The 27,821-nt window shown below is 42.6% G+C and overlaps 1 protein-coding gene across 19 annotated transcripts in view; it reads right to left on the bottom strand.

The window, feature by feature from the left end:
• The window catches only part of LOC108141334 (trichohyalin), a 38,828-nt gene extending 11,007 nt beyond the window's left edge, over positions 1–27,821 (bottom strand). For 4 of the 19 annotated variants that reach the window (XM_017264617.2, XM_017264626.2, XM_017264622.2 and 1 more), the window contains exons 1-13: positions 27,740–27,821; positions 26,089–26,561; positions 23,091–23,454; positions 21,456–21,572; positions 20,777–21,210; positions 20,336–20,582; positions 20,215–20,270; positions 6,445–7,854; positions 3,288–3,377; positions 2,979–3,224; positions 1,891–2,379; positions 1,482–1,514; positions 198–314 (exon numbers count right to left, since the gene is read on the bottom strand). In XM_017264617.2, the coding sequence (XP_017120106.1) occupies positions 198–314; positions 1,482–1,514; positions 1,891–2,379; positions 2,979–3,224; positions 3,288–3,377; positions 6,445–7,854; positions 20,215–20,270; positions 20,336–20,582; positions 20,777–21,210; positions 21,456–21,572; positions 23,091–23,226 (3,375 nt within the window). In that variant the 5' untranslated portion in view covers positions 23,227–23,454; positions 26,089–26,561; positions 27,740–27,821. The other 15 variants (XM_017264630.2, XM_041707720.1, XM_041707721.1 and 12 more) reach the window with 12 other exon arrangements.

Genomic DNA, 27,821 nt, shown 5'->3' with positions numbered 1-27,821 from the left:
ACACATACAGATAGTTGTATATGAGAATTGCACTTGCAATTGCGATTGGATTCGGAGTTCGAGATTTATACAGTAACGTATAGGTAAATAATATATGTAAGGCTAAACTAAAAGAGCATTCGGATATGCATATCGATATATGTATAGAGTATGGCTGTCTCGGTTCGCAGGCAAATGGGGGAGTTTGTGGACCATACCTGCGTGACTCTCAGCTCGGCCTGGGTGCGTCGCAGTTCGGCCGAGGCCTTGTCGGCCCGCTCCTGGGCGCGATCCAGCTCCTGGGACGTGGTCATCGTGGTCCGGCCAAACGTTGTCTTTCGGCGAAACGGGAAACATTGAAATTAGTTGGTTGACCACAAATGGGGGCGGATAACAAGTGCAAAACAACAATCGAAAGCAGTTAAAGGCATTGGCAAATGTTCATTAAGTGTTCATTAAAAAGGTTTCGAATACGGTTGATGTGATGTTTATGAATGAGAGTCCAGCAGGCGAGCTGATTACAAATGGATCCAATCCATGAGAAGCTGTGAATGATTCAATGAGATTTTTGGATTTGGATTCGGATTTGGATAGATATTTGTGCTTTGGGTGCATTTGACGCTTGTTTCTCTAAATTCGATTTCGATTTCGATATCGAAATTCGAAATACGAAAGGCGTGAGGAGCTGCTTTTTGGGTCTAAATAGAACTTCAGGCTGCTATTGCGTTTTGTGGACTAGGCTGGGTGAGCGGCTTTGGCCGACTTACCGATATCTTGCCCGTTTCGAACATTAACTTTTGTACATTCTGCAAGAGTACGATACGAACATAGTTTTATATCTTAATCTTAGGGTACGCTTATAGGTACGTATGTAACATATGCATGTTCGGCGGCAATTCAACTCATTCACACCTTCAGTTGTCTGCACAGCGATTAAATCAAAACCCAACTAGGCGTCTAGGCGACTAGGCGAGTGCTGCTAATCCTGTCTAAGTATCTAAGTGCGCAATATGTCAGGGCTTTATCGGATCTGAAATCGTTGGTGGTGGGTGGTGGCTTGGTTGCTTTGATTGCTTTGGTTGGCTAAGTAAGACTTCAGCCTGCTGGCTCTAAATGGCGAATGAAAGTTCAGTTGAGGGCAGGCAAACAAAATATTACGTGTTCTGCATAGTAACGAGTGCTGGTTACATGGTACGACATACGATATATGGGTTTGCGATACATAAAAGGTGCGCTTTTTGCATAATAGCGATATTCGACACGTTTTCGTTAGGAACTAATTTCTATAATCGACATTATGATTCGTGTTATCTTTATGAAAACAAGATAAATGAGTTAATTTACGATCTTACAGAATACTATATTCGATTACAATCTCAAAATGAATACTTTTAACTTTAAATTGTTTAGAATTCAAACTACTTTACTCGAAAGCTACGATTCTCGATATTATGCAATCTAGTTGGTAATTGGAAGTTTGGAATTTGGATTTTTGGGCTTACTTTGTGTAGTGTGGTCTGTTCTTCTAGCTGCATCTATATTTGGTTTTTTGTTGGGTGAGTTTTTTATTTATATTTTTAGGTTGATTGGTTGATGTTGTAGTTATTATTATTATTGTTGTAGTTGTTGTTGGGTAGTTGGGATGCGTAATGTGTACATGTAAATACATATTCAGATACAGATATATATATAGTATAGATATAGATATAGATATAGATGTAGATACAGATAGCACATAGATATGTGTATGCATATGGGTTCATAGATTATCAATAGCAGTATGTATGCAAGTCTTTCGATTATATTTACACAGCGCAAACATACATACGAACAGACTGAAGTATGATAGTAGTATGATACGTTATTGGGTAAAGTCGGTGGGGTGGGGAACTGGTCATAATGCACGAGTACCTGCGAACGTTCCAGATCGTGTTTCAGCCGCTCGTTCTCCAGCTCCAGGCGGGCGATCCGCTGCTTGGTGGACTCCCAGTCGGCGCTGCTCCGGCCCATTTCGCAGGTGGCCTTCTCCAGCTCGGCCTTCGACTTGCCCAGCTCGCTCTGCGACGCCTCCAGTTTGATCTCCAGCCGCTCCCGCTCGGTGACCGCCCGCTCCAGCCGCGTCTGCAGCTTCTCCACCTCGCTCTCGGCGGCGCGCAGCTTGATCTTGTAGTCGGCCACCTCGCGCTCGTGCAGATCCCGCTCCTCCTGCTTCTCGTGCTCGGCCCGGTCGCGCTGGTCCCGCAGCTGTGCCATCTGCTTCTCCTTGTCGCCGATGGCCTCCTCCAAGCTGGTCAGGGCGCCCTCGGAGCTGCTGTGGTGGGCCTGCATGGCCGACAGACGGGCCCGCGCCATGTCCACCTGGTTGTCCTTCTCCTTCAGCAGATCCTCCAGGTTCTCGATCTAGTGGAAGAGAGCGGGCATTGACAAGCTAGCACTCGAAATGGGGATTGCTCAATGTTGACCTAAACACAAGCTGCATATTTTATTCGACTACCATTCTACTCTATTTTGGCAATTGATATAGAGTTTCTATAACCTCGGGAGATTTACAAACTGTAACTAAAATACATTTAATTAAAAAAAAACTATTATTTAAAAATCTCCTCATATTTTGGGAATAATTTTGATCCACTCTAATTTATCCTCCCAACTAATTTGTACCTATTAGTATCATTTTTTTTTGGGAGTTAGTAAGATTTGTTAATAGTAATTTGTTAACGTTTGTTAGTCTAAATAAATTAAATAAAACATTTTTGTCTTATACTGTTCAAGCTAAATGTAATTTATAAAAAACATTTATTTTTATATTTATCTATAATTTATAATAAAATTGTAATGCCTATTTTATATGTTTAAACTAAAAGACTTCTTGAACTCCTGAGAAGATTCTACAAAGCCATAATTTGTGTTGACCTTGTTTTTACGATACTATGGGCGAAAACGATATAGCCAGATGTATCTGCAAGGAATTGGGAGGGTGGAGGGATTGCGAGTCTAACCTTGCGCTGCAGGACGCTGATCTTGCGGTCCTTGATGTCCATGTGGTCCTTGAGCTCGGTGAGCTCGCTGGTGAGGCGATTGCGTTCCTGGACCGTCTGCAGCGTGCCCTGGGTCTTCTTCTCGATCAGGCGGTTCTTCTCCTCGAGGCGGGCGCGCATCTCCTCGACGTCCGTCTGCAGCATGTTGTAGTGCTCCTCTTTGGCACATAGCGACTCCTTGAGCACCGCTATGTGCCGCTGGTAGTCCTGACGGGAATTACTTTACTGTGCAAACGACAAACTTGGGCGCGCGCGAGCGTTTCAATTTACCTGATGCTGCTCCTCGAGGGTTTTCATTTTGGCCGCCATCGCCAGGATCTCTTGATCCCTTCTCTGTATTTCAAGACGGAATTCGTCCAGCTGGGATTTCGATTCGATTCGATTCGATTCGGTTGGTTGGGAGGTGGGTGGAGTTTTGTTTGTTTGATTCGATTGAGGGGTTGGAAAGGAACAAGTACAGATAAAATTAGATCAGAGAGTGTTGCCACACATTGAGGTTGCCTGGGCCGGGAACGGATCCTTAGCCAGGACTACAGATACGTGGTGGTTGGTGTTCTTGGTCTGCTTGTTGTCTCAAAGTATCATTTGCTGTTGCAACTGAGTGTGAAATGAGCGATTAAGAGGTGCGGACAGCGAGCTTACGCTTTGCAGAGGATGAGAGTTGGTGGATGGAGAATGTCTTGGGGCCCCCCCAAAATCCCCCCTTTATATGATATATATTTTGGTTTAGTTTGGCACCCGTTGCCTTCGATGGGTGTCCTTTTTTTGGTATTACCGTGTGCTGTTGTGGGTGTGGGTGTGTTCGGTTTTGGTGTGTGTTTGGTGGTTTCTTTTAGGGCTCAGACTAGTTCACTGGTTTGGTTGCTTTTTCGGAACGATGTTCGACGTTCGGTTTTCGTATGTAATTTTATTGTTTGCTTTCGAAAAGTTTCCATTTTATAATGCTTACAGCTTAGATTAAGTTAAACAGATTTCGAGAATATTCTTGCTTGTCGGAATTAAGTCTGAATGCAATCTTAATTAGGTTTACAGTTAAATCATTGTATAAATAGTAAATCCCGTGGGACCATAAATGTATATGCGTATAATCAGAATATTAACCATAATTATTCAAATACAATACAAGTATATAGAGTGTTATGTATAATGTGTATATCTTATATCAATATTCAAATGCCTCGTTTCTTGTTCTGTTCGTCGTCTTGTAGAAAAAGGTTACAAATCAAACTGAGTCGAAAAGGAGAATCAAGTTTGGCTGAGCAACAAGAACAACAGAAGTAGGAAAAGCTAGTGGATAGTATCTTTGTATCTTTGTATCTTTTTATCTACTTATCTATTCACACGCTCGCACAGAAGTGCTGTCTTTCGAATTGGCTAGTGATAAGCTTTTTATCTTTCGGTTACGCTCACATGTATATATATATATATATATATATACATATATATAAACAATTGAAAAAAGTTTATCTATGAACACAATTTCTGTTTTTGTTTTTGTTATAAGATTGCTGCATATTTTACGGGGTTCTCGAACTACAAACTACGACTAGGCAAAATTAAAGTAACTCCAGATTCATTTCTCCGTATCGATTCATCTAGTATATATATTTAACCACTACTTTAACAAGAATTTTTTCTTTCTTTGAGAAATATCTATGCATAAATTTTCGATTTTTCAAGCACAAAAAACAAGTTAGCACGTTATAATCGAAAGTCCGACTAAAAAGTATTCAATAGCATAGCATGCGCTCATTGTGAGTTTTAATCAATTTTGGTTTTTGATTTGGGGCATGAAAAAGAACAAAATTTTTACCAGAGGTTCAATGGATTAGCATTCTGGCATTCATTATTTTTTTGTATACTTATCGATGCCTATCGTTTTTTCGAGTGTATAAAGCGCTTCTTCGAATACGAAATACAAACACTAGTTGAGTCGAATACATAATAATAATAATAATAATACAATACAATATTTGCATAGACACATTTTGAATGCTTCTTCGTTTCACTTTGCTTGATGTCTCAGACACACAAAAACTAATTCAACCAGTTCGATTCGATCCGTTGCGATTCGATTCGTTTCGATTCGTTTCGATTCGATTTGATCTCCACCTAATCGGTTCTAGATTGCACATATAAATTTCCATGTTTTCGTTCATAATTGACCTTCATTGCTAATCACACGCTAGTTTGTTTATAACTCTTGCATTTGCTTTTGCTGGGGAAGGCTTTTGGGGGAGTTAAAACTTAGTGTTACATATATACGGGGCGGAAGAAAGTTAAGTTACGTAGGTAAATAATGGCTCTATGCAACTTATGCCCACTAATGCGAGAGAAAAAGTTATAATGGGGCTGGTTAGGCTTCTGGTTAGTTAATAGGTAGTTAGTAGGTTGGGTACAGGAGGTCCTTGATGGCGTGGAATTAATAGGACCATGCAAGGGCTCGTTACTTATTCGATTACTCTTATAGATATAGATAGAGTGTGTGTCTGTGCTGCACTAACAATTGGCTAAGTTGTCGAATGTTCATACTAAGTACGAGTTACTCTATAGGTTTTGATTTAATAAAATGTTAAGCTTCGTTTTGGTTTTTTCGTTTTTTGGTTTTTTGGTTTTTTGGTTTTTCGTTTTATCAGCTCGCAAAACTTGCAACTTTCACAGGCGAGACAAGTTTAAAGTAAATGTTATTTCATTTCGCATTTTTGGTTTTTGTGTATATATAAATTGTTGTTATTTGTGAGTAAATCTCATTTAGTTTTATATACAGTCTTTTATCTTTGAGAGTCAAGAGCAAGGTTCTACAATTTCCACAAAAAAAAAAACAAAAATAAACAACATCCACAACAATTTGAAATCGGTTTTATTTTTTTTTTTTGTATGCCCTGAGTGCTCTATGCAAAGAACGAAAATCAAAAAATCATAACTTTTTGTTTCGCTTTTACTGTTGCTACTTTAAAATGGCACATGAAACAATAGTTCTCCCTCGCCACACTCCATTGCGAACTTGTCTTATCCTAGATCTACTAAGAGTATTCCACATTATTATCATATATGTTGTATATTGTATGTATAATACTTGGTGTCTTATCTTCTCCCTACGCGAGAACTGGTTGATGCAGAGGAAAGCGTTAAATGCAGATCGGCCAGTTGTCTATATAGGCTATAGGGTATGCCCATATAGACGCTCTAACCTTCCAATTGGGTTCTTACGTTCGTTCGTTCGTTCTCTGATTGTTGTTATCATAGGATACAGATGATGCTGATTCTGATTCTGATTCTGATTGATGATCTCGATGATCTTTCGATGAGTTGAATTTCAATGTTGGGGGTGGTTATATTTCAGGGGGTGATGATTTTCAAGGGTTTCAAAGTTTTTTTTTTTTTAGGAATCTAGGGATAGCGTGTCTACGTCAAATTTAAAACTTACTTGTCGCTTATGCTCTTGCGGCAGTTTCGGGTAATCTAAGTCTAGTTTCGAGTATGGCAGATGGTGGTGATGGTGGGCTTGATGCTGCTGCTGCTGGAGCTGCTGATGGTGCGAATGCGAGTGCGGATATGCCGTGTGATGCGTATGATGCGATGCGGTTGGGTGGTGCGAATGCGGATGCGAGATCGGATGCTGATGCTGATGCGGATGCGTATGTGAGTGGGCCGCATGATGCAGTCCGTCCACATAGTCCCGGGCACTGCTGGCCAGCGTGCCGCCAAAGGGGCCGCTCGTGTTGGCCAGCGCCGCCAGCGGATGGGTCTGCAGGTGATTCTGATGCTGGTGCACATGGTACTGGTACTGCGGATGCATCTGCTGCTGCACCGACGCCTGAATGTGCGAGTGTCCCAACGGCGGTCCCTGCGCTCCTCCCCCGTAGTGCTGCGTGCCGGCGAACTGCTGCTGCAGGTTGTAGGCCAGAGCGGCGGCCGATCCTGACCCCATCTGCCCCCCCTGATTCTGGTAGTACTGCGATATGGCGGGATTGGAGGCGTGCAGCGACTGGTGGGCCATCAGCTGGCGCTGCTGCTGGAAGGGGACCAGCGGATTGCCCAGATAGCCCAGATCGCTCTGGTAGGGACTCACGCCGTAGCCACCCCCGTACTTGCAGCCATAGCCCCCCGCCGTCGTGGCCGCCGCCGCCGCCGTCGTCGTCGGGTAGCTGGACACCAGGTTCGTCACCGAGTAGGCCGGCCGGAGTCGTGCCGCCGCCGCAGCCGCACTCTGTGCCGCCGTCAGTTGCGTGGGCAGGACCTGCTGCGCCTGCGGCTGGAAGTACATGTTCGGCTGCGAGGAGAAGCTCGTCGACATCTGCATGAGGTTGTCGTTGAGGTACGGCGGCGAGGTGTCACCCGGATGCAGGGTGGGGTAGCTGGACACCACGCGGCCCAGTCCCATGCCCGTGCCCGTGGGCGTGGTCACCAGCTGGCCCAGTTGACGGGCCTGGTTCGTGAGATTGAGGATCTGCGAGCTGCGCGATATCGACTTGTGGGCCTCGTTCAGCAGATTGACGATATTGGAGGAGCTGGTCTGTTGCAACGGTGGCGCCGGATAGCCGTAGACATCATTGTACATGGTGGCCGACGGCAGGCCGGCGATGCTATACCGCCTTCGCCGGATCGGCGACGTTTGGCAGGGTCCGTATATCTGCGGATCGTAAAGTCCGTATCCCCCAGCTGCCGTTGAAGTCGATGGGCCGTACAGGTCGTAGCCACCGCCGCCGACGCCGCCGCCGAGGGGGCCGTAACCATTGGCCGATCCGTAGGACAGGGGTCCCGGACCGTAGTACTGGCCGATAATGTCCGGCAATGGGGGACTGCTTCCGCTGGCGCCCGTGTAGTTATTGTACATCTGAAACGGGCGATTTCAAATGGTTTGGTTGCTGTAACTGCTGTGACTGACTGACTGACTGGTTGTTTTTTTTTTTGGGTTTTCTTTGGTCGGTTTTCTGTTATTCTGTGGTGTCTATATAGAAAGCTGTAGTTGTTGTTGTTATTGATATTGTTGTTGGTTGGTTGGGTCTGGTGTTATCTGTTATCTGTTATCTGTTTCGATTTTCCAGCTTCGGTGCTTCACAGCTACAGCTTTTGTTAGCTTTTGCTTTGGCTTTTTCATTCATGATCATGATCGTGGCTTAACAAACATTAGCTATCTATATATCATATTTACATATATTTATAAATATATATATATATATATAGAGGTGGTTATGGCTTACATTTAACATTGCGAAATGCGATTTTTACCCGAAACACTTACGGACTATTCTGGCCCCATATATAGTATGTGAATAATTTGCTTAGTTCTTGTTATCATTATTTTTGTTGTTTTTCTACAAGTTCTTCAGTTTTTTTTGGTTTTTTCTTTGTTCGACTTTACACTTTTTGCGCTTAATTTACAATAGGGTTTTGTAATAGTATGAGATTTGTTGATTATGAGTTATGACTTTTCGGTACTGTATTGTTCTCTTTTTGTTTTTCTTTCTTTTTTTTGTTGGTTTTTTCCATTGGTTAACTTTCGTTTGGCTTTATATGTTTAGTTATATAGTTGGTTCTGAGGCACTTTCAACGGCTCTTGTTGGCACCCAAAAAAAGTTCAACAAGGGCGGGGTTGGGGGTATTTGGTTTTGGACGTATTTGTGTGTGTGTTAATGTCTAAGTGTGTGTGCGAGAGAGGGGGTGTGGTTTTGGTTTTTGGGGGGCGAAGGGCGGAGGGCAGGCGCAACATGAAATGTGTGTCACTTGGTTGACAGCCACGAGGATGTCGTTGGTTTTTGTATCTATTTATGTGTGGATGGCTGTATCTTTGTAACTGAACGTGTGTATGTGGCCCTGTAAGTGTGTGTAAGAATGTATCTGTGTGTGTCGATGCTTCTCTTTTGTTGCTGTATTTGACTTGGTGGGTTTCGTATGATCAATGTGGCATACAAATGCAACTCGGATTTGATTTCGTATTTCTCAGGTATATATTTTTGGGTATCGGTATTCGGTATTCGGTATTTTTTGTTTTTTTGTACAATTTGCTTTTGGTATTTTGTTTGTACGCAGAAAAGAAACATAAATATTCGTATAACAATATATAGTTCAGATGCATTATAGAAATAACGTGCAAAAGTATATTTGTTAAATAATTTGGTTCGGTGTGTTGGAGAAAACAAACAAAATATATATTCATATAGTTGTTTAGACAGACAGTGAGCGAGAGATAGAGAGAGAGAGATAGTGTGTGTGAAAGTGGCAGTCAGAGTTTTGAGATTGAGTTTTAGAGAGAGACAGTTACATAGAGACTTAGATAGAGAGAGAGACAGATGGAAAAAACGCAAGTAGTGTGTGACAGACAGAGCAGAGTATATTTTCTTTTCTTTAGCCATTCTTTGAAAAAGTGTCTTTCTTTCAGTGTACGTGTTTTGGTGAGAGAGGGTCGGAACTGTGTGTGTGTGTGTGTGTGTCTGTGAGTGTGCGAGTGAAACCCATCATGAAGAAATTGTTGTTGTTTGAATTGTTGCATTGCGTGTTGTGTGCGAGTTCGATTTTGAGTGGATCCGGTCAACGTTCGTAAGATTAATTAGTAAGTTCGATATTTACAAAAACCAAAAAGTAATATATCATACACAAACACGAGCACACATCCATATGTGCACACAGACACATGTGAATGTGTGTAAGTCTGGTGCAACGACACGGCAACTATTGTTGCCTATTTTTCGGCCTTGAGGTGGGCTTGGAATCTGGGGTTTTCAGTGGGTTTTTTTGGGGGTGGGTCGGAAGATCTGGGTTAGGTTTCTCGGATCTCGGGTCTCGGTCTGTCGTAAGCGGAGTAACGCAATTAATATCAAAAACAACATACTGCAGAGTAACATATTTATATATATAGTTGTAGTTGCTGATATTCGTATATATATATATAAAGAGCGACAGAGACAGAGAGAGAGAGAGAGTAAGAGAGAGAGTGAGGAAACAAGAGAGTGAGTGGGAGAAACAGAGACAGAAACAGAGAGAAAGGAGTATATATTCATATGTTTGTTAGCCATATTGTGGATATATATACACGTCGTAATTGTTTTATCATTTTATCGTCAAAGAGTTGTCAGTATATGAAAGATTTGCTTTCGCTTTCGCTTTCTTCTTCTTTTCTTTCCTTTCTTCCGTCTACTCGAAGTATTAATCAATTTGTTATTGCTTTCCCTTTGGTCTTTTTTGTTATTTATATTTATTTTGATATTATTATTTTTTTTTGGTATCGTGCGAAAATATTACAAAAGCATATTGTAAATAGTTGCATACGTTTTTCGATTCTTGGTAAACAAATTTTTTTTTCAAATTTGTTATTGCATTTCTTCAATTGTTTTTTATTGTTATATTTTTTTTGGTGATTGCTTTTAGAACAACAACAAAATATATGTTTTTAGATGTAATTAAAAAAGATCAATTCTGGAAACAAATATATATTTTGAATTCATTAATTGAGTCGCTTGATTTGTTTTTTTTTTTTTTATATTCAAGACTGCTTGCCTATGGTTTTAGACGTTTTTGTGTGGATTTGATTTTCATTTATAAAGCCAATAATTGGAGCCATTACAATCGATAAGTTTCGTGAAAAAATCATCTGCATCTTTTGGCAATAAAATGACAAAAGAATTATTCTTGTATGCTAAACAGATCACAGTTCACTAATAGTTTGTTAATTCGTATCTGATCATTTCAGTTGGGATTTTGCTTTCTGATTTTTGATATATTTTTTTTTGTTGATTTCTAAGGTTTGCTCTTTAGTGTGTTGGTTAAATGTTATATATTACTTTTTGATTATGTAAGAACAGTAAGAAAAAGGAGTTCAAAAATCAGCGTTCCGTTCAAAATGCTAAGTTTAAAGTTTAACAAACATTGTGTTAGTGTGTGGGCATGTGTGTAGGGTCATTAAATAAAATTAAAGTACAAAAAGCGTGTGTAGAAAACTATATAACTATATACTATAATTAAACAATTACACAAACAACATTAAGACACAAAACACACATTTATATATTTAAATGCTTGAAGTAAAAACAAAGATTAATATAAATTTGGGGGAAAGGTGCCAAGAGAAAGAGAGAGAGAGAGAGAGAGAGTTAAAAGAGTGCAGGTGAGCAGAACACTTAAAATAATGCCAAGAACTTTTGCTCACCCACGCGCACACACACAAACACATGGAAATGGCGGACCGAAATAACAACATTTTGGTTACAAGGTTACGTATACGTCACGTGTGTTTGTGTGGGATTACAATAGAAAGAGAGGGGCAACAAAGGCAACAAGAGTGAGAGAGAGAGAAGGAGGGAAAGAGAACAAAGACAAAGTAGGAGGCGAAATCAAAAGCCGAGTGGGAGGGTGTGTGTGTGTGTCTGAGTGTGTTCGTAGAAGTGTGTTAAGTGCCAAATACATGTAGCAGAGTGTATTTTCTGGCTTTTCAACCATTTTGCTGCTATTTTCGTTTGTTGCGTGCCCAGTAAAAAACATAAAATTAAAAAACAAACATATAAACGGAGTATTGCAAACTGAAAAGAAAGCTGAGGCAAAACAATTTCAACTTTTATGATTCCTTAAGGGGAAGTGAGAAGGAGAAGGAGGAAGAGAGAGAGAGAGAGCGAGAGGTAAAGCGAGAGGGAGAGAGAGAGAGAGACTGTACCCCCACGACATTGACATGTGAGCACATCTCATCATATCACATCACGCAGAACAAACAAAGGGAATGCAAAACATTAAAGTGGTCGAGGGGGAAATCCCGGTTTTCAATGGCCGATCCCCTTTCCCTCGCGTTAATCATGACAAATCATCACGTTCACGTTTCGTTTCGTTTTGTTTCGTTTGTGCCTGTGTTCTTGTGGGCAAGGCCAGACAGAGTCCTCTTCCCTACTGTGTCCTGTCTGCCATCCACTACCCATCAACCTACACCACCACCCCTTTTTAACCCATTGTCAGTCGCCGTCCCATCTTTCGCCTTTCGCCACGCACGTGCCTGTTGGAAATGTATTTCAAGTGACATTTATGAAGTGCATCCCTGTCGGTTCGCTATTTTCTTTTTTTTTTTTTTTGTAATTTCGGTAGGCTTTTCTGCTAATGAGCATGGATGCCAAAAGGGGGTTAAGGCTAAAGGGGGCTAAAGGGGTTCACTGCGAACGGGTGTTAAGGTTATGTGCGCCTGTGCTGTCTATGCTTCTTGCACTTTTCTGCAAGTTCGCCCTGTTGCCGAATTTCACTAATTACGCAGAAAAGCAGGCAATGCGATTTGCCCTTTTTAGCCAGCATTGGCGCATTAGTGTGTGCTTTTTTTATGTGTGTTAGCCTGAGAGTCTGTTGGTGTGTGCTGATATGTGCCACTGTATGTGTGAAATTTAATTTGCTACTCGAGGCCACAAAACGACAGGCTAAACAGAAGAAGTTTAACCAGTTTTGTTTGTTTTGCGTGCTAGTTGCTGCACATGGAAAAAAATGTAGAGCTTCAAATCCACAATTGCACTTTATTGTTTTTTAACATAGCTGAGTCCAACATAAATATTTAACCACTTAAATATTTAAATTATTAAAATCAACTGCAAAATCTAATTTTGTTATCAAAAACAGAAATTTTAAAGTGCCTTACGTCATAAAATTGAGAACAAATCTAATATCTTATTAATTGTATCAGACAATTGGTACTTTAAGTATTAAAACGAAAGCTGAGAAAACGGTTTTTGTCATGCTTTAAATTTGTTACTCCTGCTAAGTGAAACATACGCTACATAAGCTTCTTCTTTTATATAAAATATTTAAAATTTGTAGGTCTTTTTAGTTATCTGTTTTAAAGTTAGTCAATGATAATAAACAATTTCTATTGATTGTCATTCTCTCTTTGTTCTGATTTCTTCTAAATTCGTAGGCAATTTCCAATTTAAAAAGGGAATATTTTTCTCTGTACGCAACATTTTATAGCCTTTCCCTCTCTCTCTTTGTTTTTTCTTGGTTTTCCTCCCGCCCATTCTTTACTGGCCTCCTCTCCCCCTTTTGAAGTTGCTCATGTTACGCCTTGACAGGACATTTAAATGGCTTTTGGTGTCTGGGTGCCTTGCAGCGCCTATTTCAGCGGCCCCAATTGATAGGATAGCCATCGTTTTGATTTACACTAACACCCCCCACATTTTGTACCATACGACCACACTTGGAATTCCCACCCACAGACATTTCGGTTAGATGCATTTCGTCGGTTTGGTTAGTTTGTTATGCGAGTTGCCTTTTGGCTGATTGACTTTTGAATGAAGTTGAAGGTTGTTCTTGTGTGCTGTGATGAGTAATGACATTTCGAGCTGGACTGATTTGATGACTGGATGATTCGCAGTTGGTAATCGTGGATTTCAGTTGCTGCAGTTGTCTGACTGACTGACTGACTGGTTGGGTGATTGTGACTGTTTCCGGTGGGCGGTACGTGTACAATACCTTGTAGTAGACATAGGCATTGTCCATAGGTTTCTGGGTCTCTCGCCGGGGTCTTTAAGAGCTAATGTTGCTGCAATTGCAATAGTGCAGTGTTGCAGTATTGCCGTATTTATTGCAGAATTGCAGTTCGTTGTACTTGGGCTTAGTGCTTAGTGCTGCCTGGCTGCTATTTATGTAATTTGAGCTGGCCGCAGTTGTTGTGCGCAGGTGTGTGTGTGTTATTGTAATACAATAATAGACTGCTTCCCCGTTACTTTTTACTTTTCCACTACAGTCGTTGTTCTGTTCTGGGAAAACTTGTATTTTCTGCTGCTTCAGCTGCTTCCTGATTCTTAGCGCTGTCTGCTTAATGCAAATGCTAGTGTGAGTGTGAATGTGGGTGTAACCTTCTGGCCCACCACACAAACTCACACATTCTCACACACACATACACACGCACACACACACACTGCTACACAGACAGGACGACGGGCTATAAAAAGAAATTGTTGTTCTTCTTCTCGTTGTCCTCTGTTGTTGCTAGTTAATGTTTGCTGCGAAAGATTCTTTTTTTTTTGGCTGCTGCGGCTGCTTAAGCAAAAATTATTGATTTTATGCTGTTACTGCTGCTCTGGTTTTCAGCTTTTCAGCTTTGCTGCTTTGCTGCTTTGCTGCTGCTTTTCCTTCAGCTGGTGCTGAATGATGAGGATGCAGGGATTGAAAAATGGCACTGGCACTCTCGATTTAAGCTATTATTTGCACACAGACACTGATATTTACAGGTAAAGGCACAATAATGAAATGCTCGACATTCCTTTTTATCTACATCCTTTTGCGGTCAAGGAATGGAATTTTCATTTATATATTCGCTTTTTTCTTATTTTTTTTCGCAGCACACGCGTTCGCGCCACGAATGGGATTTTCTTTCGCGAATCTAGACGGATGGGATATTGGGGTTCGTGTGGGATTTTCGTATCCTAGCACAATCCAAATTCACTTGGCTCTGGCTCGCTGCCCACTACACAAATTTTTTTGCCATTTGCCTGTGCCAAAAACTTTCTTCCTTCAGTGCGATTCGCGACGCGCTCTGCTCGATTCAGGTCTTTTTTTTTGGTCCGTATCTCGGCTCGTCGGCTGGAGCGTTGCGTGTACAACTGTTCGCGCCTGCGGAGCTTTTGCGACCACGAGGCATGGCAAATCGCTCATTCGCACCGTTGCCACTCAACCACTCGGCTCTAGGCAGTTCAGCTTTCACTCGTTGCTCGTTGTTTGGGCCCCAAGTCACTCAATTTTCGGCACTGCTAAAGGTTAAAGTTTTTACACCCAGTCCTTCGGCTTTGCAGATAAACTATGGTCCCATTCATTGGCACCTAAATCTCAATTGAGTTTCGGCTCTTGAATAGCTTACTTTTATTCATGGATTCTGATTTCGTATATTGGAATGTCTTTTTCAGCTGCTGGCACTCAGTTACTTGGCTTTAAAAATACATTTCAGCTCAGTTTGTTTTTTATGCAACTACCGATTATATCTTCTTAATTTATTTCAAATAATTTTGAAACGAAAAAAACTAAAATAAGAAATAAAATGCTACCTTAGTTGTTTTGATTGATATTGACCAAGCATAAAAATATTCATATATTCTTTACTCATATATTTCTAGTTTGCTTCTTTGATATTCTTACGGATTATCATAGTTCGCTCATTGACTACTTGGCTTTCGTCACTAAATTACTTGCTCTCTAATCTTTCGACTATAAAGTTAGTCATAAATCATGATGCTATATGCTAAGCTCTTAGTCCTTTGGCTTTCGGCACTATGCTTAAGCACTCATCCTTTTAGCTTTCGGGGCTCGGCTCTCGTTTTCGGCACTCGTCCCGATTGAGCCTTATTCCCCAATTGCGCTCTCAGGTCCAGTCATGTGGTCTGTGCCACAAGAAAAGCTTTGCAAGTCAGGCGAGAGCTTTTACGTTCATTTACGCTCAAAAGCTGGTGGCAATATTGATTGCTTGCCAAAGGGCCGTAGGGTGGGGGGAAGTGGCTGGAAGTGGGAGGGAGTGGGGGAACTCGTTTCACAGCTACTCGCTGCAAGCTTAACCCTGCACTGGCTGCGGCTGGTCGAAACGGCCTTTCCTGCAACTGATGGCCTGCGCATGCACATGATGGGGCTGCACTTCTCGAGCAGCTGACTTGCGGGCGGTCCAACCGCCCTCTTTACCTCCTTGCCATCCCTTGCCTGCACCGTCCCCTTCCGGATAGGCAGCCCATCGCGAGCACCCCAACAAATGGAATTCCGGGCCAACTGGCCCGCAAAAGTAGGCAACACTTTGCATATTAAGGCAGCTTCCATTCAATTATTATGCTAAGTGGGCAACTCATTAGGCAGTCATTTGTTTTCGGATATGCCGTTTCAAATTGAATTCCTGTTCGCCGGGCCAATCGATTAGTCGAAGTGAAAACGCCCCCAGGTACTTGTCGCTTTAAATGCATTTGTATCTGCTCAACACACTTAACTTTGCAGGGCTTTAATTCTTCTTTATTTTTTTTCGCAAGCACTGGCAAAATGAATTTTGCGGTAGGCCGCGTAATTATTTTATGCCACCCCCGCAAAACAAAGAGCTGTGCAAGCCAGCAGCAGCATAATATATCAAGCGTTGAGCGAGGCCCACTGGCAGCCATAACGAGTTGCCAGTACCAGTAACCAGTAACCAGTAAGCAGCAGCACCCAGTACCCTGTTCCCTTTCCCTTTCCCTTAACCTCTCGCAGCCCCCATGTTTGCCGTGCTCCATGCCCATTATTATTTATGCGTATGCATAGGACACAGGGCTGGCTCTTTGGCCGGGATCTTTATGTGCGGGGGGGTGTCGTGTGAGTTTTATTTAGTGACCTGCGAGTGAAATTCCTGCCGCAATCGGTTGGCGTTGCTGGGGAAATTTAATATAGAGCTTGGCAGTATTTTATGTTGCTTCAGTCATGATTAAAGCCCCTATTTTTAGCTTTTAAATTTACGATATGGCACAATTTTCGATGCTTTTCCAGGGCATGATATATCTATACCTCAATTATAGCTAGATTTATGCTTTATTGACATTATTGTTTGGGTGCATGTAGAGTTTCTATCTGTGGCATAGAGGCTATCTATATTGCTTTCATTTATTTCGTCGTTCAATAGTTATGTTATTATTATTAGTATTATTATTATTAAAATTTTTAGCTTGTAAAGTACTTTTAAAGGTTATACATTTAATACAAAAGTGGACAGTATTCTATCATTCTTTTATGAAATAAGTACCATAAATCATTTTAAATGTTTTGTGTCCAATATAATGTTTCCATTTCTTCTTAGCTTTAAATTTGTGGTTTTTAAAGCATTACCCTTCTAGTTTCCTGTCTTTTTTTTGCGAAACCCTCTCAGGATTGCCTAATTTGAGATTCCCTTCTTGGGTCCTGCCCCAACGCACTTGAGTCCGCTCCTGATTCGGCATGTGCCAATCCCCGTAACACATCTAGAGCCCATCGCTTACCCCTTTCGTGCCTGGCTTAGTCTGCTAATTAAAATTCAGCCATTGGCAACGTTTTGCATAGTTTCTAATTTGCCAGGGCGTTGCTGAGGGAAAAGGGGAGGGCGGGACAGGAGATGGTATAGATCTGAGTGAGGGTGAGCCAAGCAACATTAATATTTGAATATGGATTTGTGTGGTCTGGCATACTGAGCAGCATACTAAGCTTTGGTCATCGGCTGTCGGGGGCTAAGACGGGATGGATTGCCCCTAAGAAGGTCTTTAGCTCTGAGTCGTGTTTTTTTTTTGGTGCGTACTTTTTTTCTATTTTGTTTTACGAGTAGCAAACACACACTCACCCTTACCCCCTGCTCCTCCTGAGCGTATTTCTTGATTTCACGCTCCAAATCAAGCTGTCTCGTTGTTGTTTTCGTCGGCGTCGTCGTTGTTGTTGTTGGGTTCACCAGAAGTGAGAAGGTTGAGCATCGCATAAGTTTGTTAGATTTGTGTACATATTATATGTGTAAGCATTCGAGAGTGCTTGGGTTTGGGCTTGAGTTTGGGTTTGGGTTTGGGGGCAAAATGTAAGCCGAAAGTTTGAGCATCAAGCAGACAAAGTGGCGTCGGTTAAATGGCCATAAGAAGTAGACAATAAAAGCAGGAGGACTCTCGTAAAAGAAAATTCGCATATTCCGAACCGAGAGATACATGCGTGCCCAGGGCCTCTGGCTTATATAAGAGTGCCAAAAGTCGAGGCAGCAAAAAAAGAGGAAAAAAAGAGGAAAAAGTCGATTCAATGCGGCTCAACTTGGGCCAACTGCTAAACAAGATGAATTATTGAAAGTTTTTCGCCCCAAAAGGGGGGTGGCATAGGCTGGTAACTGCAGTTTGCAATAAATAGAATCTGCACCGAAAATAGGAAATGTACAACGCAGTGACCTCGAAAGAACTGCACCAGCCGATTGCTCTCTTTTTCCGGCCCTTTTAACGCAGCGTATACGCAACAACTTTTAATTGCTCGCCGGGTACAAAAAAAAAAACGAGAAATAAAAAAAGCAAGGCGAAATTCGTTTTCTTTGTATATGGGCATGTGGTGGGCGGGATTTATTTTTCTTTAGTCCGGTTTTGTGGGCTGATTTTTAATTACTGCTGTCCGGGCCGTGTAACTATGCCGCATTTCCTCCGACCATTTGTTTGCTTTATCAGTGACAAATTAATTTCGAGCCTCACCAATCGCCGGTCAGGCCAGTTGTTGTTCAGCTTTCCATTCAATTGGTACAATATAATCTGCCCAAGACCCCCGACCGCTAAAAAAAAAAGTGTAAAAAGCATTACGCAGAAATGAATTGCGATTCCCGAAAAATGCCAGTGGGCGCTGAGCCAAAAATGAGGAGAAAAAACGCCTTTTGAATACTTATTGTGCAGTGAATTCTATCGAAATGGCGGCACGAAAAAGGATGTTGAGCTTATGCAAATGGTTTTAACGCCACGGGGACTGAATGCAGTGCAGAGATAAAATATGAAGTTCGAAATTCAGTCAAGGATAGTGGCCATTCTTGGCTAATATCTGTCATTTTTTATGGCCATTCACAAAGAAAACGTGCATATCTCAATAGACAGACTGACTTTTGACTTTTTGCTGGCTGTTGAGTTCCCATTTTCCATTACTATAGAAAGATCTACAAATTCAGATTAAATTCCACAAAGGAACTTAAGTTGCATTTCCCACAAAAGCATTTATGCCGAAAGCCAATCGTATAATCACAATATTTTCCCATTTGTACAGGGTATTCCCTTTGGCCTTTTCTCCGGCCAGCGTCTGTTGTCCTTAAATAGATTTTGTTTCTGCATCAAGGTTATTTATGCTGCCCACTGGGAATGTGACCAACTGTCTGACCATGCTCTGGAAATGCTTTTTCCCATTTGCCTCCCGTTTCTGGGTTTTCCTTTTCTGTGTTTGTGCTTGGCTGCCTTTTGTTCTGTTTGCGCTTAATATTACGCATACGCCATGTGTGTGTGTGGGTGTGTGGGAGTTTTGCTAGGGGCAAACATGTAATTAGAGGAGTGGGGGCGTAAGAGTTTGGATCAGTAATAAGCAGTTGGTTGTTTGGCATGTCCTTGGGGAGGTCGGTGGGTGAAAAGTTAAGCTGCAGTTGCAGTAACTCCAGACTTTGTTTCAGATTGATTTCCCGGGGGGAAGCAATACGCCGCCCCCCTCGATAAATAATGGATTGCAACAATGGAGGGGCGTGGGGGGGTGGAAATGGAAATGCACTTTTCCAGGACCTGGCAATGCATTACTGTTGCATACATAAATGGGCCAAGCGAAGATGCCTCCATTGTGGCGCCGAAAAGTGTGCAACAAAATCGAGATTTTATTGGGTAGCGAACAATGAAATGACTAAGCTGCTGTCTGAGTGTGCGTGGGTGTAGGCAACTGTGTGAATGTGTAGGTGTGTTCCGGGTACATGTATGGGTAGTGCACTGCACTTAATGTTAATTCGAACGACGTTCATTTATGTTGACTGCCTCCACTGTCCTCATTCTCGTCGGCACAAAGTTGCAAATTAATTAAGCGACAACGGCAACAAGAACAAAACAGTAAAAAATATGCAAAACATGTAGCAAACTGAATGAAACGTGTCAGGCTTTGGCTTTGGCTTTGTGTACGTGTGTGTATGTGTGTGTACGTGTGTGTGTCAATGTGGGAAATGAAAAATCAACAGTGGAAAACAGTGTGAAAACACTACGAACAACTCAAACTTTAGTTGGCATAAAAGCGAACATTTTCTAGGATCTACATTTCTGTTTTTTTTTTTTTTACTAGATTGTAACAGTTATAAGGCGGTAAGTATATATAGGTTATATGTGTGTGTGTGTTTGTGGGTATATATATTGCGTATATAAGGCTTTGTGTCTGCGTGTGTGTTGGGTTAAAATAAAACTTGTTCAAGTTCTGATGTTGCATCAAATGTTTTCGAACTCAAGATGCATAAAAAGTGTGTGTGTTTTTATTTTTCGTGTTCAGAGAGAAAGGGCAGGCGGGGGAGAAAGGGAAAATTCTCCCACTCTCCCCCGCTGCCCGTGTACGAAATCATTCTCTAGAGCATTGTTTGCCGAACGAAAGAAAATAAGAAAGAGATAGTTTGACAGAGATATACAGAGGTAGGCAGAGAGATGGCGGAGATAGGGACTCGAGACAGGGATTCGCGAGTCGCGACCTCGTCCCTTTTCCCGTTGGGAATTGGCAAAGGGCTCCAAAGTATCTGAATCTGATCGGGTCTTACCTGTTTCTGTGCCATGGCCTGCATTTGCTGGAACATCTGGCGCTCCTCCTCTTTGCCTGGAAATGGTGAAAAATCTTACTCAGTTTTACTCATTCTTTCACCCAATAAAAAAAAGACTCACCCATTCCCTTGGCCTGGAGCATTTCCAACAGCTTCTTGATGCTCTCGTCACGGGCAATCAGCGTTTGCTTCTGCGTCTCCACGCGGCACTCGAGATCCTTGATCGTCTCGCGCAGGATGCTGATCTCCCGCTGCAGATGGTCGTTCTCCGCATAGATCGCCTCCATCTGCTGCTGCATCTCCAGGTTGGGCTGCCGCATCCGCAGACGGAGCTCCTCCTCCAGCTGGCGCACCAACATGGCTTGTTTCTGTGGTGTACATTTTTTGATTAGATTCACAGAAAAGTGATGACCATAGCTTGGATTTAAAATGTGCTCTAAGTTAAATTTTGGCCCAGGCTTATTTTTTCATTTGCTTCATAGCAAATGTGCATTTCTATATACCCGTTTTCTGACAATTAATTATTATCCAAATCTACTCCTGCTGTAAAGTCCACACTCACCTGATTCTCCGTGCTGAGCAGCTTCAACTGATCATTGATCAGACTGTACTTGGCGCTCTCCTCCTTCCGCAGGGCCCGCTCCTTCTTGAGCTCCGGCGACCAGAAGGTCTTGATGCTGTGCATCGAGCTGCCCAGCTTCTGGTTGGTCAGTTCCAGCTCCCTTTTCAGATTGCCCAGCTCCCGCTGCAGGTCGGTGTTCTGGTGCTGCAGGTCGCCCAAATAAGCTCGATCCGAGGTGGGGCCCATGCCCGTATTGTAGCCACCCATGGCACTGGGGCTCTGGCGCGCCGATCTGCCATACAGCTCGTCCTCTAGGTACAGTCCCCGCTCGAGGGATCTGTCCCGGGAGCGATCGCGGGGCTCCCGAATGGGTATGAACTCGCGGTCGTGTGGATCCACGAGTCCACCGCGATCCAGAGATTGGTAGCGGGTTCCTAAGAGGGGTTATTGAGTGAAATCGTTAGTTTAAAGATTCTTTCGAAGGTTTTGCACTGGTACAAATTATATTTAAGATCAAGTTGATAGGTCAAGAGGTCAATTTAATCTTTAATCTTGGTTGAAAGCCTTATGTTAAAGATAAACTTTATCTTAACCTTGAGAGCTTTCAATTATTAATAAGACTATTCGTTAGACAAGACCAGATTGACCCCTTTTTAGAGAGTGCTTAGACGGTCATTACTTGGATAGTCCATGGCATGGGCCATCGGTGGTCTGCTGGCGCTCCGGCTGCGATGGTGTCCCGCTCCGGCCGGACTTGTTGGCTCATCCATGTCGCGGTAGTATGGACTGCCCATTGCTGAAATTCACACACACACAGAATTCATGAGGATGACCAAATGAGGATGACGGAACGGACGGGTGGTGGTTTTATCTCTGGTGGTGGTTCAGGTGGTTGTTTCGTGTTTTCGTTTCGGCTCCTCTTCCGGCCACCAGAACAAACAGAACGCAACCAAAAAAAAAAAAAAAAAATGGTATACATAGTGTTTTTTTTTCTAGAGGTGGCAACTAGTGCAGTGGAGTCTCTGCCTCATTTTCTTCGGTTTTTCTTATTTCTGTTTTTTTTTTTTTTTTTTTGTTAGGTTAGGTTAGTGGCAAGGAACGCAGGTAAATTAAAAAAAAAAAGATGAAAAAAGGAAAATAAAGGAAGAGTCAACAAACGAAGGCTGGGTAAAAGTGTTTGTCGTGTTCTGGCTTTGCTTTTCCCTCCCACAACTTGCAACCACCCATTTGTAAACCCGCTACTTTGTGTGTCCTGGCTTCTGGCTCGTATTTCAGCCCACCTTCGAGGGCCATAAACTAAGTTTTGCCCGGCACGAAATCATTTTGCACGTCAAGAGCACGAAACTAAATTTGCGGTTCCAACAACGTCCTTGTTCGTCAGTGTTTGGTGTTTGCTGTTCAGTGCTCAAGTCATAAATGGTTTATTTAAGCTCCCTGAATGGCGGCCAAATGCTAATTAGCTGGTGTAATCAAGTGCTGACCCCATTCAAGTGCAAAACAGTTTAGCTAACCATAATTGTAATCCAGTTTGAGGCTTTGATATCAGCGCACGGCTCCGGGCAAAGTTTTCAGTGATAGTTTCAAGGTGCACTTTTCCACTTTTTCACTTTTCCGCAGCGGTTTTCTTTGCATCAATGGCTCAGCTGTGGGCCATTTCCCAGTCCTGTTTTTCCCGGTTCCCGGTTCTAATGCAATTTCCCGGCAGCTGCAACAGCGTTCATTCAATCGCCCACATGGAATTCAATTTGCATGTGTTCCAGTGTTTGAGTGTTGGAGTGTTGGAGTGTCGAGTGCCGTTTGTGTGTGGGTTAATTGAAATGAAAATCGGTAGAGATTCGCAGGATGAGTGAAGCGAAACGAAATTCGAAATAAATGAAAATCGAATCAAGTGAAATGAAATGAAATCAAATTTATGTACCATGCGCATGCGTGTGATGTTAGACAGAAATAATAGACTTTAGTTAGAAGTTGCATTAGTTGAGTCGACTACAAATAGTACGAAAATGAAAATAGTTATATATGGCGGTTAACAAGTAGAGAGCTAGCGAGCGGTATATACATGGTACAAATCTCAGAACAGAAGCGTTAATTTTGCGTTAATGAATTTGACGGAATTTGGAATGACGTCTGTTAGTAGATCGGTTCTAAATCGGTAAAAGCGTAGCCAATTGATCGAAATGGAGGAAAATATATAGCTCTCGCACAAACACGATACTGGCCAAGTGCAGGACTACGTTTGTGCTCGGTTTGCTTGGACTAGGTCCAGAGATACGGTTTTGGTTTCGGGTTTGAGTGGAGTGGAGTGGTCATTCACCTAAAGGACTTCCGCGTGGAGCGCCGTAGTCCCGGGATGGGGATCGATCGACCGTCGGCAATTCCTGGAGACGCCGCACGCGACCCGGACTGCGCACACCAGAGCTAGTTACTGGATTATATTCGTCACGTGACATAATCCGCGGCTCATCCGCGGCATGCAATCACACAATCACGGAGTGCAAGTGCAAGTGGAAGTTCGGCCACCGGACACTTTAAATGCAACGTTGAACTTTGATTTCGGTTCTCTGTTCTCTGGTTGTGGTATTGTGGTATTGGCCTCTCGGTTGATATGCTCGGTTTTGATTGATTAATTGATTGATCTATTCGCGACTCTCTCTCTCTCTGTCTCTCTTGTGCGGCATCTGCAAGTGGAAGAAGTGAGAACAGAACGAAAAACATACACACAATAGTACAATGGCACAGTGATACAATGCCACAATGGCTCACAATCGAGATGCTCCCTCTCGCTTTCTCGTGATAAGCAATACAATACATTACGCATACGCCCCGGTGCACACTGAAAGCCAAGGCTTTCGCCAACCCAAACGTGCTGCTCTTCAGCGGCTTCCTTCTTTGCATTTAAATTGGCTCTAGCTCAACTTGCATATCCTTAACCTTTTTACCTAAATCTCAGTCAGGAGCTGTCTCACTACCGGGCCATAAGCGCATAAACAAATACCATAAACAGACTCAAAAGGACTCAAAAAAAAGGGAGGGATTGCTGCTGTTGAGCGAACACATCTCGACGAGCATTGCATTATGGCGGCTCTATGCAAATGTGTGTTCTTTGGTTCCATGGAGACGGCAACAAATCGCATGCAAATTGCCACTTGAGCGGTTGCTTCTCGGTTGAAAGAAAGTCTCCCACAAAAACTGGCGGGCGGAGTTTATGCGGTATGTCTTACATTGATCTTGGCCGCCTAATCAGTTTGACATTGCAATTAGTTGTTTAAAATGGTATTATCTTTAGCGTAATTGAAAGGAGGAAAAAAGCCCTAAGCAGCTCTGATAGACATGCTTTTTAATGTTTAAATATTTGAATTTTTTGTGTGAAAAAATTACTAATTTTTTAACATTTTCTTAATCAAAATTTCTTTACAAAGTTTTTCGGACATTCTTAGGATTTAAGTATGTTATATTTTGGATCTAATTGAATTCCTAGATTCTGTTTCTAGAATTAAAATGTTTAGATTTGCAATCAGGAATTAATGAATTGATTTTATCCAACATCTGTACGATTTTGCTTAATTTTTTTACGATTTACTGATTTGAAATTCAGCTGTGAGTGTCATGAATAGCAAATTGCAATAAAACCGCCCGCATAAACAATGCGGAATCTGGATGCTTTGGATGCCGTGAATGGGCCAAGAGTGCGGATATCAACGGCTGCAGTACGGGCAGTGCGACAGCTGCAGCGGCTCAAAGTGAAAGCTAAACGAATCAGCAAGCCGGAAGCCCATTCACAGCCACCAAAGAGGAAGTCTCTGCCTGATCCTGTTCCTATTTCTGTTCATCTTACGCTGTGTGTGTTAGTGGAGTGTGTGTGTGTGGAGTGTGTGTGTGTGGAGTGTGTGTGCCAGAGAATGGCGACAAGAAAAGATGGAGGAAGCGCCAGCAGATGAGGTCAGGATATGGCAGACAGGCCATAAAATATCAGGCCCAGATTCGATTACATCGCCATGCCATTAGGGAGCCCCAGGCGCAGCACTTTGCTGGGCAAACATATATATACAAATATATATGGAATCTATATATATGCAACGTGAATATGTAGTTTTTAGCAAGGCGACAGATTGCACTTTGAGTTGCATACTTAAGGGACCTGGAGCTAAAACTGGAATTGTTGTCCGGACTGTGGACTTCGGACGGATGGCCAGGGGCCATCTTATCAAGCTATCTGCTCCGAGGGCCTCCACCCCAAAACAAACATGTTGAATAGCCCCGAAAAAAGTGAGAGAGAGGCGTCCAGGGAGAGAAAAGCCGGAGAGAGAACTCACCACACTGTGGGTAGTGCGCAATTGCGGCACATCTCACCATAGCATTTCCCATTCCGTTTTCACTCTCCTCTCTATCCTTTCTCTCTCTCTCTCTCTCTTTATCCCTCTCTTTTGCTCACAACAATAGCGTCATCGTAAAATATTTTGCCGTATTTTGTTGTTACCACTGCCACAATGTATGGATTGGCGGCGTTTTCTTTGCCCGCACATACACACACTCACACACACTAACACTCATTGGGCCACATGTAAAATAAGGCTAAAATTTGAAATCAATAAAAGTTATTCGACTGATCTAAAATTAGAGCAGCCAACTCAAATAACAACCGAAAGAAATAAATAATAAAGACAAACACCGCAGCATTGACACGCAAGGGAACACATACTGGCACACCCCCATAAAAAGAACCAAAAAAAAAAAAAACTGACAAATCATGCGAGCATGGGCAATCGAGTTGCGTTGAGCCTGCCCCACAAAAAAAAAACCCAGCCACAGATCTAATTATAAGTTTCCAAATTGCTTGCCAATCTCTGAATGATTGATTGATCGAACGGGGCGTATGGGTAATGCATGGAAAGTAGACTACATTTACTCGCTAAACTAAGTTACTTGGCTACACGTTCTAGGACTCCAACTAAGTCTAGGCAAACGGGGATCATAAAATATATATGGTCCAGGCCGTAAAAGAAGAAGAAAAGAAGATACAACAGATGCGGAACGGGAGATAAAGGTAAGAGTACGAGTAAAATAGAGAACAGAGTCAGGCAAAGGAAAAAGAAGGAAAAACTGATTACTCATAACTGATTACGGTTAAATTATGGGAGCTCCTGTTACACAAGGCATACGCACAAATCAGAAATCAATATCGCTTACGGTTCACATCACAAATTGAAGTTATTTTTCTGTGTGTGTGTCTGTGTGTCTCTGGATGTGTGTGGATGTGTACATATATTGGTGTGGTTGTCATTACGTATACGTAATATGGTTAAATAGCTCACCCGCTTTGCTTAGGCGATGAATTTTGAATGATTTTCCTTAACGAACTGCGGGCGAATGAAAAATTGTCTAATCTATCTGCTCCTTCCGCTGCTCCTCCTGCTCCTGCTCCTCCTTCTTCTTCTTCCGATCCTCCGCCTCGACTTCCGCTTCCGGTTTTCAAAGCCCGCACACACTGACGCACTCGCGCTGCAACTACATGTGTGTGTGGGCGATTTGTTGCTCGGCTTTATGGCCGTTGCCAATGCAGCAGTTGGGCTTGTGAATGCGCTTGTGATTGCGTTCGTGTTGGTGTTTGTCGTTGTCGTTGTTGTCAGGCGGCTCAATGGGCATTTCCGGTTCCGGTCGGCTAGCTGCTTGCACTAATTTAGTTGATGACACTGGCTTAGTTAGTTTGTTGACTTTCGTGGCGTGCGCTCGCTGGCTAATTGCATTTTGTGTATGACTTAAACGGGTTTTTGTTTTATGTACATGGCTGTGTGGGAGGATAATTAAACCGCGTGAGTTTCTAGCTAAACTAATTAAAGTCTTCATTCACAAAGGATTTTATTTTTTTTATGTTGTGTTTCAAGTGGTTTTCGTGGCTTCGTGCCCAACGAGGATATTTTTTTACACTCGCTCCCGCTGACACACATTCGAGGCACACACTGTAGCACTCACAGAACACACACACACACACACACACACAGCGACACAGAGAGATAGGGAGTTGAAGAGTGCTCCGCAAAATGGAGTGGAGAGTGTTCTACGCACGAGTTACGCTCACGAACAACGTAAGGTTCGACGTAACGAAAGGGGGTGAGGGGGAGGAGCTGAGTGGGTGGTTTTGGGTGATTTTGGGTGGCTCAACATTATGCTGGCACCCCACCACCTTCTGCCACTTCATTCGCTCGGCTCTAGGCTCTGTTATACAGCTTATAGCTTTTCAAACTTAATGTCTCTTTGTAGGCGTATGCGTGTGTGTGTGTGTGTGTATGTGTGGTGTGCCTGTGTGGGTGTGCGAATGCGAGTGTGTGTGTATAACTCGCATGGCTTATATGTAGGTTGAAGCAATTTATAATAATTTTTCTGCTTTTTGCCCCAATCGATAGGCAGCGTTTAGTGGGGCAGATTACTCCGTTTGATTGACAGTGTGTGTTCGTACATGTATTATATATGTATATATGTATATTCACACACACACGAATATATATATGTATAGGGTATATTTTTAATGGTTTCTTGAGTTTGTCACAGGATTTTGCAGGGCTGTAGGCGGCTTTTTGGTCCGTTCGCTTTGGTTTTAGCTTGCTTTTTTTTTTGCACTTTTTGCAGGAAATCACTTTTCTGTATCCAGGGAGCAGCCTCTAGCGCTATTGCTGCCACTCACGCACACTCACACACTCGCACACACACAGGCACAGCGATACACACACATTAATGGGGAACTTATGCATTTAATCGAAGCACTTATGCCAGTCAATGAAATTTTCTCTCACTGTTTGTTCACTTTTCTCCGCTGCGAATGCAATTAAGTTGGATTTTTCTTGGCCTTATACATTTCTCAGCCAGATACATATACTGCGCGAGTGTGAGTGTGTGTGTGTGTGAATGTGTGGGCATGCGGGAGTGTATTGGTATTCGTGTCCGTATGTATGTGTGTATGTTCCTAACCCAAAAATGTATTGTGCGGCAGCTGAGGTGGCCCGTTTTCGGCAACGCCGTTGTCCAACTAACTACCCTCAAAGAACTGAGC

This window comes from Drosophila elegans, unplaced genomic scaffold (genome assembly GCF_018152505.1).
Source record: "Drosophila elegans isolate 14027-0461.03 unplaced genomic scaffold, ASM1815250v1 contig_183, whole genome shotgun sequence".
Lineage (NCBI taxonomy): Eukaryota > Metazoa > Arthropoda > Insecta > Diptera > Drosophilidae > Drosophila > Drosophila elegans.
The sequence above is the reverse complement of the archived record's forward strand: the minus strand, read 5'-3'. Positions and strand labels throughout refer to the sequence as shown.